Source organism: Diabrotica virgifera, chromosome 10, assembly GCF_917563875.1.
Source record: "Diabrotica virgifera virgifera chromosome 10, PGI_DIABVI_V3a".
NCBI classification, from domain to species: Eukaryota; Metazoa; Arthropoda; class Insecta; order Coleoptera; family Chrysomelidae; genus Diabrotica; species Diabrotica virgifera.
This window is the reverse complement of record NC_065452.1, coordinates 144,531,566-144,547,676: the sequence shown is the minus strand read 5'-3', so window position 1 is coordinate 144,547,676 and position 16,111 is coordinate 144,531,566. Positions and strand designations below refer to the sequence as shown.

The window sequence follows — 16,111 nt, the reverse complement described above, 5'->3', positions numbered from 1 at the left end:
ACCCCTTTAGGGGTTACGCCGCTTACGCTCTCTAGATCTATGGTTTGAGGTAGATCAGTCCTCATGTTCGTTATTTAATTTTCTCGGTTATTTTTCTCCACACTTTCCTGTCTCTGGTTTTTTCTTTCCAATGTCGTATGCCCGCCTTGTTGAGATCACTTACTACTTCTTGTAACCATGTAGATCTTGGTATTCCACGTCTTCTCTTGCCAGCTGGTGTCCATTCCAATATTGAGAATATCGTCGTAGTTGATCCGGATCTCCATATGTGTCCTAGCCATTTTGCTCTTTGCTGTTTTATTTTACACACTATATCTTCCTTAATTTCATCCAGTAGCTCAAGGTTCGTTCTTTGTCTAAATTCATTGTCACTTATTTTTATTGGTCCTAGTATTGCTCTTAGTATTTTTCTTTCTTGTATTCTAAGGTTTTCCTCTTGTTTTTTTGTCATGCTAAGAGTTTCTGCTGCATACATCATCGTCGGTCGAATTATTATTTTGTATACTTTCATTTTTGATTTCTTACTCAATAACTTATTTTTAAGTAAATTTTTATTTGCATGGAAGCTCTTATTTGCTGTAATAATCCTTTCTTTGATTTCGGTTTATCTTTCTCCATTGTTTGTTATTAATATTCCTAAGTATTTAAATTTTTCGACTTCTTCAAAAGTGTATTCTCCTACTCTAACCTTTCTCTTTTCAAAGTTTTTGTCAAATCTCATTATTTTGGTTTTTTCTTGGTTTATTTTTAATCCCATTACTTTTCCTTCTGTTACCAATTCGTTTAACATTCGTTCCATTGTTTTTCTATTTTTTGTTATTAGAACAATATCATCAGCGTATGCTATTATTTGTCCTTCTCTCATTCGAAGGGTGCCTTTGTTGATCTTCCTGACGATGTATTCTAGGGCAAGATTAAACAGAGTTGCTGATAATGAATCTCCTTGTCTCACGCCTTTATTGATGACAAATTCTTCTGTGTCGCCTACTTGAGTTTTTATGCTAACTACAGTTCTACTCATTGTCATTTGTATTAATCTTCTTAATTTATTTTGTATTCCCATTTCTTTCAGAGCTACCATTAATTTTGATCTTTTTATTGTATCAAATGCTTGCTGAAAATCTATAAAAAGCAGTTCAATTTCTATTTTATATCCATGTGCTTTTTCGATAATTTGTTTAACCGTATGTATGTCGTCTATGATATTCGTGGTAGCTTCGGTCAGTCTTCGTTGTATTAAGGCGGACATGATTTTATATGCTGTGTGCGTCAGTCCTCTGTAGTTATTGCACATCTGTTGATCTCCTTTTTTATGAATCGTGATAATTTGTCCTTTGTACCATTCTTCCGGCATTTTTTCTTCATTCCATGTTCTTGTTATTACATACTCCGTGAAAACATTTTCAATTACTACATCGCTAGGAGAATAAAAAAGTTTCTACAGGAATTAAAAAACAGTGATGGTCCAAGTTGGTATTTGTTCTAAGAATTAACAGAGAAATGTATATTGTATTTATAGATTTTGAAAAGGCCATCAACTGGGTCGATAGGCACTAACCATTTAAAACTATAAAAAAAGAGGATACTCAACACACCTACTCGAATTGCACCCTGTACATTTAACACCACACTAGAGTATCCCACACAGAAACCAATTTAAACTGATAAACAATTAATAAAATTCTAAACCAAAAACTGCAAAAGAAAACCCTGAAATTAGTCTTCCCACCACCACAGAAAAACCCAGTATTTTCTGCTCTATCACATATTATAGAGGCAAGATATAAAAAAATAGACAAACACATAAAAAAGAAAGGAACAACACCAGCTTTCAGAATAAACAACAAACAACTAAAGCAAATACATTAAGAATAATAAGAGCCAAAAGAAAAATCAATTACAGAGTGGTGTATACAAACTTGCATGTGGTGACTGCCCAAAAACTTACATCGGTCAGACTGGCACAACTTTTGACAAACGTATAGCAGAAGACAAAAGGGCTTTCAATAATAGAAAAACAGATTCTAACTTCACCTTCTAGATCATAATCATTCTTTTAATGAACAGTTTCAAATTCTTCATAATCAAAATAAAGGCCTTAATAAAGCTATCGTTATTAGAATCTATGGAAATCAATAAATTAAAAAATACAGATACAATTCTGAATGATTAACTCGAGAGAAAAACCTCCCCACTCCTCAACCTATTCAGTTAAAGACTTTAAAGTGCAGACACATCGCAAAATACATCACTTGAGAAAGCCACTCTGCCGAAACAGCTGTAGTGACAATGGGTATATTGAATAAAAATAAGTATTTGCTTTTACTTACAAGTATTTAAGTATTTACTTAATAGTAATTGAATAAAGTCATTTCTTTAATGCTTTATTTAATTATTATTAAGTATATACTTAAATACGAGGAAGTATAAGCAAATACTTTTTTTTATTCAATAGACCCATTGATTTGTAGTAAATTTTGTGGAAGTATTGCAAACAAAAGAGTTTAGTGATTTATTGTCATGCTGGGGCCACAGTAACGTCTAATGCCGTTAATTAACGCGTTATTTGACTAACGCGTTAGGTGTAGCCATGACTTAGCGCGCTAATTTGTTAATGCCATTATTAATGCCGTTAAACCATTGATTATAGACACGTGTCTATAATCAATTGTTAAACGTTAGGCGATAGATCGGGTGTCGGTTTCTTTCGACACTACAAAGGAGTTACTCTGTTACCTATCGCGTTGTTGTGGCTACACTTGCACTGTTTCAACAAGTTCTAGCTTGCAACGCAGCAGAGTTATTTGTTTTGTGAAATTTAGGTACATACTATTCTACGAAAATGAAGTGAAGTAATGAGAAAATAATTGAATTTTAACAGTGTTTGAAACAGAACCTTGTTTATGGGATCTCCGACAAAAATCACATAAAAATCGTGGTGTTCATGGTGACGCTGCATTTTTATCATCCACCATCTTCTTTTGAGTCTTGGTTTTTGCTTGATCCGTTTATAAAATAATAAATTCATACAATAATAATTAGCAATCATAAAATATAACAGCGTAGCCGCTTCGACTTCCATCTTGAAATTATTGGATTAAAAAACGCGTTTTCTGCTGACTACGCGCTAAAATAAGTGTGGCCAGTCACTTTAACGCGCAGTTTATTCCATCATTTTTGGGGACATCTTGGATTTTAAAGCACTTCTCACCTTTAGTACCATCCTTGTATTATAAGCTTTCATTTGACACCTCATTTGTCATTCTACCTGGTATAGTGACGAAGGAGTTATATTCGCGGTCGGACGGACAGGCAGCCGGACATCTTGAATTTTAAAGCACCCTAATATATGTCTGTGTAGATATTGGCATTGAATCCGACCCGGGCCGACCGTCACATGTAACACCGTTGCCGTATCCTCTATTTTTTCATACTATCACGTTACAATTTTTTGTGATATTATATTTGTGTGTGAAATGTATCATTTTTGGGTATTTTAGGTATGTTCTAATATGTTATGTATATATAGGTTTTTACTTGATTATTTTAAATCATTGTGACGTTTAACTTGCTAGAAACCTTGTAATATTGTGTACCTAATGTGTTAAAAGTAAGTAGTTTTGAAACACCAATTAAGTAAAGTTTATTATGTTGTTGTTTTCACCAATTTTGAAAAAATGTGAAAACATTGAATTGTCCACGTCCGTCTGTCCGTCCGTCCGTCTTGTCTGTCTGTTTGCAAACTCAACTCCTTCGTCATTATACCAGGTAGAATGACAAGTGAGGTGTCAAATGAAAGCTTATCCAAGGATGGTACTAAAGGTGAGAAATTTAACCTAGGCTGTCTGTCCGTCTGTCTGTCCGACCGCGTATATGATTCCTTCGTCACTGTACCAGGTAGAATGACAAATGAGGTGTCAAATGGAAGCTTATAATCCAAGGATGGTACTAAAGATGAGAAGTTTGACATAGGCTGTCTGTCCGCCTGTCCGTCCGACCTGGTATAGTGACGGAGGAGTTATATTCGTGGTTGGACGGACAGGCGGACAGACAGCCTATGTCAAATTTCTCACCTTTAGTACCATCCTTGTATTATAAGCTTTCATTTTACACCTCATTTGTCATTCTACCTGCTATAGTGACGGATGAGTTATATTCGTGGTTGGACGGACAGGCGGACAGACAGCCTATGTCAAATGTCTCACCTTTAGTACCATCCTTGTATTATAAGCTTTCATTTTACACCTCATTTGTCATTCTACCTGGTATAGTGATGAAGGAGTTATATTCGCGGTCGGACGGACAGACAGCCTATGTCAAATTTCTCACCTTCAGTACCATCCTTGGATTATAAGCTTTCATTTGACACCTCATTTGTCATTCGACCTGGTATAGTAACGGAGGAGTTATATTCGCGGTCAGACAGACAGACGGACAGACAACCTAGGTCTAATTTCTTACCTTTAGTACTATCCTTGGATTATAAGCTTTAATTTGACACCTCATTTATCATTATACCTAGTATAATGACGGAAAAGTAAATGTTATTATTCTATTATTGTTGTAGGTATATTTAACATTGATTGAAATTATGAAAGAAATATAAAGAAAACAGCATGGCAACACTGTGATGCACAAATATAAAAATGCAGCCACATTCAGCTGTGCTAGCTGTGCGTTACATAGGGTGCTTTAAAATCCAAGATGTCCCATTTTTGGTGTGTTAATTAATACGATAATAGGCGTTAGACGTTAACGTTACTGTGACCCCAGCATCAGAGATTTGTAAAAGAATAACCACGACTGTTATTTCATGTTTCATGTTTTATAAAATATAATTATTAACATGATGAATTTATAATTTTCGAAAAGCTACCCCGATAAGCTGCAGTTACCCCAACATTCGGTTATTTGCGTGCGCCCCGCTAGCGAAAGTGTAGAAAGATCATTCACCTGAGCTGCCCTCCTGCACAAAGTTATCAGAATGTGTTCCATCGATTTTTTACGAACTCACACCAACTAAGACCATCATTTTTTATTAATCTCTGTAGAAACTTTTTTATTCTCCTAGCAGAGTGCTAATTGAAAATGTTTTCACGGAGTATGTAATAACAAGAGAGAAATTGCTCCACATACTAATAATTTATCAGTTTAAATTGGTTTCTGTGTGGGATACTCTAGTGTGGTGTTAAATGTACCGGGTGTCCCAATAAGAATGGCTCTCGGCCATATCTCAGGAACCGTTTATAGTACCGCGTCGAGAAAAAAATATTTATAACAAAAGTTGCCTCAGGAAAAGCCTGGAAATTATTTTCATAATTGTGGGTCCACCGCTAGAGGGCGTAATTGAATATCAAAAATAAAAAAATCTAAATTTTACAAAATTTTCCTAATAAAGGGGCACTGAAAATCCGATTATTGTATTCTTCATTAAATTCTGCGCATATTTGATTTAACAAATTTAACTCTACCTTTGCAAATAAGGGGTGGAGGTGAGTGGGAACCTTGTTATGAAAAACTGGCTGTGAGTCCGGTTCTGCTTAATCAAATTTTGAAAACTGGGTCTTGTTGAAGACAGATCTTTTTTTTCAATGTAAGCGTGATAACTTTGAACCATCCTTATAAGTAATAAGCCAGCTGGGAGGCGTTATTTAATTTTTTTCAGTAATCTAGTTTTCTTTGGAAAATATTAAATACAAGTATGTATTTTTAATCATACTTTATAAAATTAGATTAAATTAGCAATAGAATAGCGAAAACCGCATGTCGATACCTTTTTTCTATCTCAAGATATCTCGAGAAACGTGTAAATTCTATACATAACTGTTACTATCACCGGTAAACTAAGTTAATGAAAAGTAGTGTGCTGTGGAAAAAAACAAAATAACATTTTCCAGATGTCAACGTATAAAAATATAATTAATTAAAACAACAATATAAAGAGAAACAATACTATTAAAATTAAATATAACACAGAATAAAAAGAACTACTTAGTGACGACCTAAATATTCAAATTGTTGCCCATCATACACTACTCTAGAATACATTATCCACAGAATACTAAACGCCATTCAAAGCATATCGAGAGGAGAAATTGAGACTGCTGTTCAATCTACTCTTGAAAGAGTAAATGTTTGCAACGAAAATGATGGACAAAAATTTGAACGTTTATGTCATCACTAAATAGTTGTTTTTATTTCTTTGTAATAGGGCTTTTTAACGCTTCTCATTTGTTTCGAGCCTCTGTCATATGCCGTATAATCCGTGTATAATATTAATATACGAGATATGAACGAGGCTCGAAACAAATGAGAAGCGTTGAAAAGACCTAATATACGTTGACAGCTGGAAAATGTTTCTTTGTTGTTTCCATAGCACACTACTTTTAATGAATTTCGTTTACCGGTGACAGTAACAGTTATGTTTTTAAATTTACACGTTTTGTAAGATATCTCGAGATAGAAAAAAGGTATTAACATGCGGTTTTCGCTATTCTGTTGCTAATTTTGTAATATGGTATTAAAAATGCGTGTTTGTATTTAATATTTTCCAAGGAACACTAGATTTCTGAAAAAATTAAATAACGCCTTCTAGCTGGCATATTACTCAGTAAGTTGGTTCGAAATCATAACTTTTACATTGACGAAAAAGATCTGTCTTCAACAAGACCAAGTTTGCAAAATTTGATTAAGCAGAACCGGACTCACAGCCAGTTTTTCATAACAAGGTGCCCACTCACCCCCACCTCTTATTTCCAAAGGTAGACCTAAACTTGTCAAATCAAATATGCGTAGAATTTTATGAAGAATACGACGATCGGATTTCCAGTGCCCCTTCATTAGGAAAATTTTGTAAAATTTAGATTTTTAAATTTTTGATATTCTACCCTCTAGCGGTGGTCCCACAATTATGAAAATAATTTCCAGGCTTTTCCTGAGGCAACTTTTGTTATAAATTTTTTTATTTCAAAGCTCTACTATAAACGGTTCCTGAGATATGGCCGAGAGCCATTCTTATTGGGACACCCGGTACAGGGTGCAATTCGAGTAGGTGTGTTGAGTATCCTCTTTTTTCATACTTTTAAATAGTTAGTGTCTATCGACCCAGTCGAAGGCCTTTTTAAAATCTATAAATACAATATACATTTCTATGTTAATTCTTAGACCAACTACCAACTTAAACCATTATTTTTTATTAATCTCTGTAGAAACTTTTTTATTCTCCTAGCAGAGTGCTAATTGAAAATGTTTTCACGGAGTATGTACTTAATAACAAGAGGGAAATTGCTACACATACTAATAATTTATAGACCGGGCAGTATCGTCGCCCCCGCGCACAAACTTACTCAAAAAGACGTCCTTATAACATATCCACAGGGTGCCGAGCGGTGCCGTGGTCGAAAAATTGTTTAAAAATTTTTTTTTAAACAAATTCACAAAAATAATTTTTTCATTTCGAACAATATTTTTTCAGATATATTGGGTCATTCTGAGCAAAAAAGGTCTCTTGTAATTTTTCTCTAAAATTGATTGTTGTCGAGTTATATGCTATTAAAAATTTGAAAAATGCGAAAATAGCCATTTTCAAGTCTTAGTAACTCGATTAAAGATCATTATAATGCAATTCAAAAAGTGACCAAATCAAGTTTCAAACCCCTTCTTCAAGGTCCTGAAGACATTGTTGTCATTATTTTATTACAAAGCTGCTATTTTTAATTAAAAACAATTAGCGCTATAGTCCAACTTACTCAAAAAGAGGTCCTTGTAACACATCCACAGGGTGCCGGGCGATGTCGTGGTCGAAAAATTGTATAAACAATTTTTTTTAAACAAATTCACAAAAATAATTATTTCATTGCGAACGATTTTTTTAGACAATTTGGATTGTTCTGAGCAAAAAAGGTCTCTTGTGATTTTTCTCTAAAATTGATTGTTGTCGAGTTATACGGCCATTTTCGCATTTTTCAAATTTTAAATCGCGTATAACTCGACAACAATCAATTTTAGAGAAAAATCACAACAGACCTTTTTTGCTCAGAATGTCACAAATTATCTTAAAAAAGATTTGTTCGAAGTGAAAAAATTATTTTTGTGAATTTGTTTAAAAAAATTGTTTAAACAATTTTTCGACCACGGCACCGCCCGGCACCCTGTTGATATAGTTATAAGAACCTCTTTTTGAGTAAGATTGTGCAAAAAAATCGAATCGGAATAATTTCACTAACGGGGGCGACGATACATCCTGGACTATAGCGCTAATTGTTGATAATTAAAAATAACAGCTTTGTAATAAAATAATGACAAAAATCTCTTAAGGACCTTAAAGAAGAGGTTTGAAACTGGATTTGGTTACTTTTTGAATTTGATCAACATTCATTATACAATTGTCCAATATCAAACATTCATTATTCATATCCGATATTCAACAGTATATTTTTATCATCCCGTATATGACATGAACCAATTTGTTATTATATAATTACATGTACGGGTCTCTAATTTAGTTCACGAATTATAAATTGTAAACAATAATTCGGGCAATTGCATTATTTAATTTGACGATCAAATATATTTCTTTGTTCTCAATATTTGTAAATACCGCGTGGCTTGACACCAATACTAAGTGCCACCGCTGAGAAAGAATACACATTTAGAATCATTCTCAAGATTCACTTCTACCAGGCCAGAGGTGCCTCTAACTTCATTCCTTCATACATTCAATATGTAGCAAATAGAGTCTTCAACTGAAACGCGAATAAGTCATGTCACTACTCAAAGTTCTCCCGGGGTAACCACCCTTAGTGTAGGTCTCATTAATAAATTCTCGCATTACTATTTGGTGTTTCCATTCTCTCTGAAGAACAGCCTCCACTGAGCCCCACGAAATTTATACAACAATCAATTTTAGAGAAAAATGACAAGAGCCCTTTTTTGCTCAGACTGACCCAAATTATCTAAAAATATTGTTCGAAATGAAAAAATTATTTTCGTGAATTTGTTTAAAAAAATTGTTTAAAGAAGTTTTCGACCACGGCACCGCCCGGCACCCTGTGGATATGTTGTAAGGACCTCTTTTTGAGTAAGTTTGTGCAAAAAAATCGAATCGGAATAATTTCGCTAACGGGGGCGACGATACTGCCCGGTCTATTGTTTGTTATACCCATTGTTTACTGCTGTTTGCTTCATGATGTTTAATTCTATATCTCGAAGTTATTTTTGACAGGGGAATTTACGAGGACAGATTGATATAAAACTAGCCTTTGCTAGATGGCGTTACTTGATATCGAATTGCTCTCGGTTTTGACATTTGCCATTCATGACATGACGTCTGTCAAAATATTAAGTTTTAAAAACTATTAGTTTGGTTTTTACAGCCGTTAGCAGAACATGTAATAACTTTTAAAGAAGAAGAGCAATACATTTTTTCTTAGAACATTAAATTTGCATTTAATTTACACTTAATTATGGTATAAGAATTACTGTTCTGCTGACTTTGTTCTGCTAACTTGATGGACGTCAGTATTTCAGATACACATCGGAAACATAATAACGTTGTAATAAAAGATAAAGTTTTTCAATCCTAATAGCAACATTAATAATATTGAAAAATATTAAAAATATTACTAAAAGATTTTTAAATTGAAAACTTATCGAAGGCTTCTACAATTTGCAAGTCAAATGGATGCTGCAGTGAAGACAAAAGGGAAGGAATTCTACACTATGCAATTCACAACCCCCGTCTGCAGTTTGGTAAAGTTCCAACGGAAAATGCACCTAGTTACTCCACGGAGTAATACTGCTATAAAATAAAAATGTGTACCATTTTTATTCAGTTGCAATGCGAGGCCAAAAATGTCTTAATTTTTACTTAGATTAGAGAGCGCAACCAGCACTCTTATCGACGATTTCACCTCTTGTTAGAGGCTCTTCAGAGAATGCATAGGTTGCTTTCTCTAATCCAGTAAATTTTTCGACACATATTAGTCCCACACTGCAACTGACGTGAAAAACTTGAACTTAAGCTTATACCGACCCCCCTTAGACATAAAAAATTGGGTCATCTGAAAAATGCAACACTTAAATGGACTATTATTAGTGTTTAATCCTTTCACTGCGCATGGCTTAGTTTTCAGACAGTGTGCGTGGCATGGGTCCGTGACACATGCACATTTTCACTTTCATTGCCAGTAGGAACTGAGCTTCTGGGCATGTGTTCCAGCAAAATGTAGCAGTGAAAGGGATAAAGAAAGCAATAGTTTATATATGATTTGATGTATGTGTGTCCAGGCGTGGATCTAGAAATTCATAATAGGGGAGGGCCAGACTTACCTCAAATAAATATTATATTTTCCAGATTTAGCCACACGACTCACACTTACTCTAAGGATAAAGTACACTATAAATATAATCCCAGATACCTACGGTATCAAAAGGATTGATAGACAATTCACGACTATTAATCTCACTGGTCGTTCTTTACCATAAATATTAACCTTTCTACCATCAATGGGTAGGTACGCATGGATTATCTAGTAAAATACAAATTTTTATATCTTTATTGTATCGTAAATTTGAAACGTGACTTTTCATGAGATAAGGTTTATACTTAGTGTAATGTATTTGCATTTTAAAATATCATTTTTGTTATTCTTTGAATTGAGAAAAATATTTCCGTTGTTTATGGTTCCACCGGTACCCAAACAAATGCGCCTGCAGATTATTTTTCAGAAAAGGGTGTTTTATTAGATTTTATGGCTTCTTTCAATTCTTTGGAAGCGGTTGTCGTGTAATTTAGTGTTGTACTGATGGCTTAAAGTTTAGAGTTAACAGAAAAAAATAATAAATAATAAAAAAATACTTATAGACTAAATACAATAGGGGGGTCCGTGGACCCGTTGACCCCCCCTGTATCCGCGCCTGTGTGTGTCTGTGTGTAAAAATAATGTAAGTGGTTGTACTCACCTGTAAACAGGTAACGTTTGCACAGAAGAAAGGCGCAAATTTTCCACCACATCGTTGTCCTTGGCATTCATCACACATTTGGTCATCAAGAACGTACGGTTTTACTTCTACTCTCTTGTCGATATCGCCATGTTGCAATTGTACGAAACGAGCACTGATTGCTGCTATATAACTTTGTTGATTACTAAAAGCTACTCGTCCAGCGCCTTTGGGATATTTCAACTCGGGATCAGTGTCTATTCCAGCGTAACATACGCCACCATATAGTCTATCCATTATCATTGCTAATTCAACTGAAAAGAAAATGTCAGCATTTAATCAGGTATGTAAGTAATAACTAACATAGTTGAATTTTCACTAATTTTTAACTTATTTATACGAGGAAGGCAACCAGTCCAATACTCTTTTTGTTTTTATGGTTGCCTACTATCGCGATGTAAAAGAGGTTCGCTTAATTAGCGCAAAAAGTGAAGTCTTGTGTTTTTTGAAAAAGGCAAGAAGTCAGTTGCTCGAATACGGCTAGCTAGTGTGCCGGTGTTAAAAACCTATTTGGTAAGGTTTTCTTGTAGATGGGCTTTACGCAATTGTTGGTGATAACTGCAGTCGAGGGCCCTCGGAAGTCCGGATGGAAGTACCTACGACTATTAAACGGTAAGTGAAACTCTTCGCGAATCGACTATAGTATTTTTACTACAAAAACGATATTACGTAGGTCAAAATTTTTGACGTAATAGAACTGTCAAAACATTAGATTGTGACTTTTCATTATTGCCATGTTTATTATAAACATGGCAATAATGAAAAGTCACATTCTAATGTTTTGACAGTTCTCTTACGTCAAAAATTTTGAGCTACGTAATATCGCTTTTGTAGTAAAAATACTATATCTCCATTATTTTGTACTTTTTCTCAAATTTAAATTGTTCAAAGACCTGGTATCAAACCACATTGATAAACCAAAGAACCAGCCCTATGTTGAGATCTTTCTATCATCCAAAAGAGAAGTAAAAAACCACTATATATATATATATATATATATATATATATATATATATATATATAACAGGTATATAATCTTTGCTGAACAGTTAGGAAACAAGGTTGAAATATTGGGGTAGCAGCAATCTCAAAGAAAACTCTTTATAATAATTCCAAGCTTTCGATAATGTTTATTATCATCTTCAGGGAAACTACAAATATAAATATACAGTATTTAACAATTAGTCTAACTAAAATCAATAAAAATTGTTATCTTTGTGCCATCAAAAATCCAAAACACCATAGTTTTCTCTCACTAAACTAGGTGTCTAGGATCCCCAGAAACACAAAAATAACAAAATATTGCTCTGAGAAATGCAGAGCTAATACTCTCACTATAAACACCGCATATCACAGAACAACCTTACTAAAAAATTATTTATATGTTTTGGTACTTACATTATTTGAGGATGTAGAGCCTAGTTGTTAAATACTGACATAACAATGAAATTTTGTCTTGATAAATAGTAAATAATATAAATTTTTATAAGTTTTTATATAGTTTTTACTTTAATTTATATTATTTACTATTTACCAAGACAAAATTTCATTATTATGTCAGTATTTAACAACTAGGCTCTACATCCTCAAATAATGTAAGTACCAAAACATATAAATAATTTTTTAGTAAGGTTGTTCTGTGATATGCGGTGTTTATAGTGAGAGTATTAGCTCTGCATTTCTCAGAGCAATATTTTGTTATTTTTGTGTTTCTGGGGATCCTAGACACCTAGTTTAGTGAGAGAAAACTATGGTGTTTTGGATTTTTGATGGCACAAAGATAACAATTTTTATTGATTTTAGTTAGACTAATTGTTAAATACTGTATATTTATATTTGTAGTTTCCCTGAAGATGATAATAAACATTATCGAAAGCTTGGAATTATTATAAAGAGTTTTCTTTGAGATTGCTGCTACCCCAATATTTCAACCTTGTTTTATATATATATATATATATATATATATATATATATATATATATATATATATATATATATATATATATATATATATATATATATATATATATATATATATATATATATATATATATATATATATATATATATATATATATATATATGAATTAAACGAAAAGATTTCTCTGGTATACAGAAGAAATCTTTTCCGTAGCGGACGCGAAAATGTAAATTTCAAAGTCTTCATAAAAGACGATGAACGACAAAAGACACCTCTTTGTGTCACAGATTTGTCTACAAAGCCACGTTATTCGCTACACATTCGTCAATAACGGAGAAGAACCGTGATATGAAAGGAAACGGCAATTGCATTTTATTTCACTTCGACCACCACCGATATTCTACACGACGTGTTTCGAGCTCATGTCAAGCTCTCGTCAGGAACATCTAGGTGGATGGTCGAGGTGTAAGAAAATGCTTTTGGCCTTTCTGGTAATAATAATAATATATATATATATATATATATATATATATATATATATATATATATATATATATCTGATTCTATTCAAAAAATTTTTCCCAGCCCGAAGTAGTGGATGTGTGAATTGTTCGTAAGGGGATTTTTCCGCATTCTCTATTTCATTTGTTTGTTTTCGTACGAGTGGTCGTCCAAACCAGTAACTTTAGATCATTTGATCACTGAGTGTGTTTCAAAGATCTACATCTTTTGTTTTTAAAACATACACTTTAAGTAGTAATTAGGGAATTAAAACTTGAGAATGGCATTGTCAGGTTGGGCGTAGATTTACGTTCCTGCTATGTCTAGGTCTCGAATGTTGTTTTTTGATTGGAATGTGTCTGAAGATATTCAACCTCTCATCTTCACTGATGAGCCCAGAGAGGTTGAAGAGGGCGAAACACATTTCTAAGAACTGGTGTTTGGATCTTTGATTCTATTCAAAAAATTTTTCCCAGCCCGAAGTAGTGGATGTGTGAATTGTTCGTAAGGGGATTTTTCCGCATTCTCTATTTCATTTGTTTGTTTTCGTACGAGTGGTCGTCCAAACCAGTAACTTTAGATCTTTTGATCACTGAGTGTGTTTCAAAGATCTACATCTTTTGTTTTTAAAACATACACTTTACTTTAAGTAGTAATTAGGGAATTAAAACTTGAGAATGGCATTGTCAGGTTGGGCGTAGATTTACGTTCCTGCTATGTCTAGGTCTCGAATGTTGTTTTTTGATTGGAATGTGTCTGAAGATATTCAACCTCTCATCTTCACTGATGAGCCCAGAGAGGTTGAAGAGGGCGAAACATATTTCTAAGAACTGGTGTTTGGATCTTTGATTCTATTCAAAAAATTTTTCCAGCCCGAAGTAGTGGATGTGTGAATTGTTCGTAAGGGGATTTTTCCGCAGTCTCTATTTCATTTGTTTATATATATAGAGCGTGTCTACTTAAGTTGGAAACATATGGGAAACTTTTTTGTTATGCATTTTACGAAAAAAAGTTATTCTTTATAAAAAATTCTGCATGCTCTAAAACCTAAGATTCAATCATCAGATATCAAATTTTCTCAATAATATACGAGGTATGTCAAAAAATATGAACTTCGTTCAAGAGTAAAGTACCTTTATTTCTCTCAATATCGAAAATTCTTATTATGAAAAGTTGTTTGGAAATATAAACTAAGATCAAATATGCAATTACATGGTTCTAATGGGAAAAAAATATTTTCCAAATTTTTCTCAAATTTATTGATACTAACTTCGTTTTTATTTATTACACATAAGATAACTCTTTTATTATTACTTTTACGAAAAAAAGGTATTCTTTATAAAAAGCTCTGTATGTCCTAAGGCCGAAGATACAACCATCAGATATCACATTTTATTAATTTTATACGAGGTATGTCAAAAAATATGAATTTCACTCAAGAGTAAAGTACCTTTATTTTTCACAATATTGAAAACGGTTATTAAAAAAGTTGTTTAGAATTAAAAACTATGTTTCGATATGCAATAACATCCTTCTAATTGAAATATTGTGAAATATAAAGGTACTATAATCTTGAGCGAATTTCATATTTTTTTAAACACCTCGTATAAAATTAATAAAAGTTGATATATCATGGTTGTGTCTTAGATTTTGGACCATGCAAAGCTTTTTATGAAGAATAACTTTTTTTCATAAAATGAATAATAAACGAGTTATCATATTTTTGTAATAATTAAAAACGATGTTGTGTATCCATAACTTTGAGAAATTTTTTTTCCAATTAGAAGCATGTAATTGCATATTTGATCTTAGTTTTTAATTCCAAACAACTTTTTATCATAAGAATTTTCGATATTGAGAGAAATAAAGGTAGTTTATCCTTGACCGAAATTCATATTTTTTGACATACCTCGTATAATATTGAGAAAATTTGATATCTGATGATTGAATCTTAAGTTTTGGGGCATGCAGAACTTTTTATAAAGTATAACTTTTTTTCTTAAAATTAATAATAAAAAAGTTTCCCATATGTTTCCAACTTAAGTAGACACGCTGTATATAATATAAGCCACTCGGCTAGCGCCTTTGGAATATTTTAATTCGGGATCAGTGTATACTCCGGCGTAACATACGCACCATCCATTATCATTGCTAATTCAACGAAAATAAAATGTCAGTATTCAATCAGGTATGTAAGTAATAACTACAGCATATAATTAAGCAGGAAATAACGACTGAATAGTAAAATCAAACCCATAAAATAATTATATAGCAGATGTAATTAATTATCATATCGACCGTGGTCTAAATATACACTGAAAATATGTACACTTTATAATCAGTGATAGTCCTCAACTACAAAAACTTTAACTCTGTAATACTGATAATATTATTTAGCTATATAAAGGCTATACCCATGCTGGTCTGAAAGTATGTGGGGGGAGGAAGTTCTAAACTGAGCAGGACTTCACGCAGTACAGACTATGTGAATAATTTCCACTTTCCTTGGGCTACGTCATCTCCTGAGCTACAGCTACGTCATTAATAATTGGACATGATAAACTGACTCACATATATACGAATACGTAGTAGAAGCATGAGCTGAAACGAGTAGTCTCACATTAATCTGTGATCCTAAACTTCCACCATCTTTTCAGAGCAAAGTTTTGAAAAGAGGATATAACTTAA

At 33.1% G+C, this 16,111-nt stretch overlaps 1 protein-coding gene across 1 annotated transcript in view; it reads right to left on the bottom strand.

Annotated features, from left to right (window-relative positions):
• LOC126893217 (cytoplasmic polyadenylation element-binding protein 2) overlaps nt 1-16,111 on the bottom strand; it is a 577,895-nt gene that overhangs the window by 40,745 nt on the left and 521,039 nt on the right. The window contains exon 6 of the mRNA XM_050663186.1: nt 10,963-11,255. Coding sequence (XP_050519143.1) covers nt 10,963-11,255 — 293 coding nt within the window. The remainder of the gene's footprint in view (nt 1-10,962; nt 11,256-16,111) is intronic.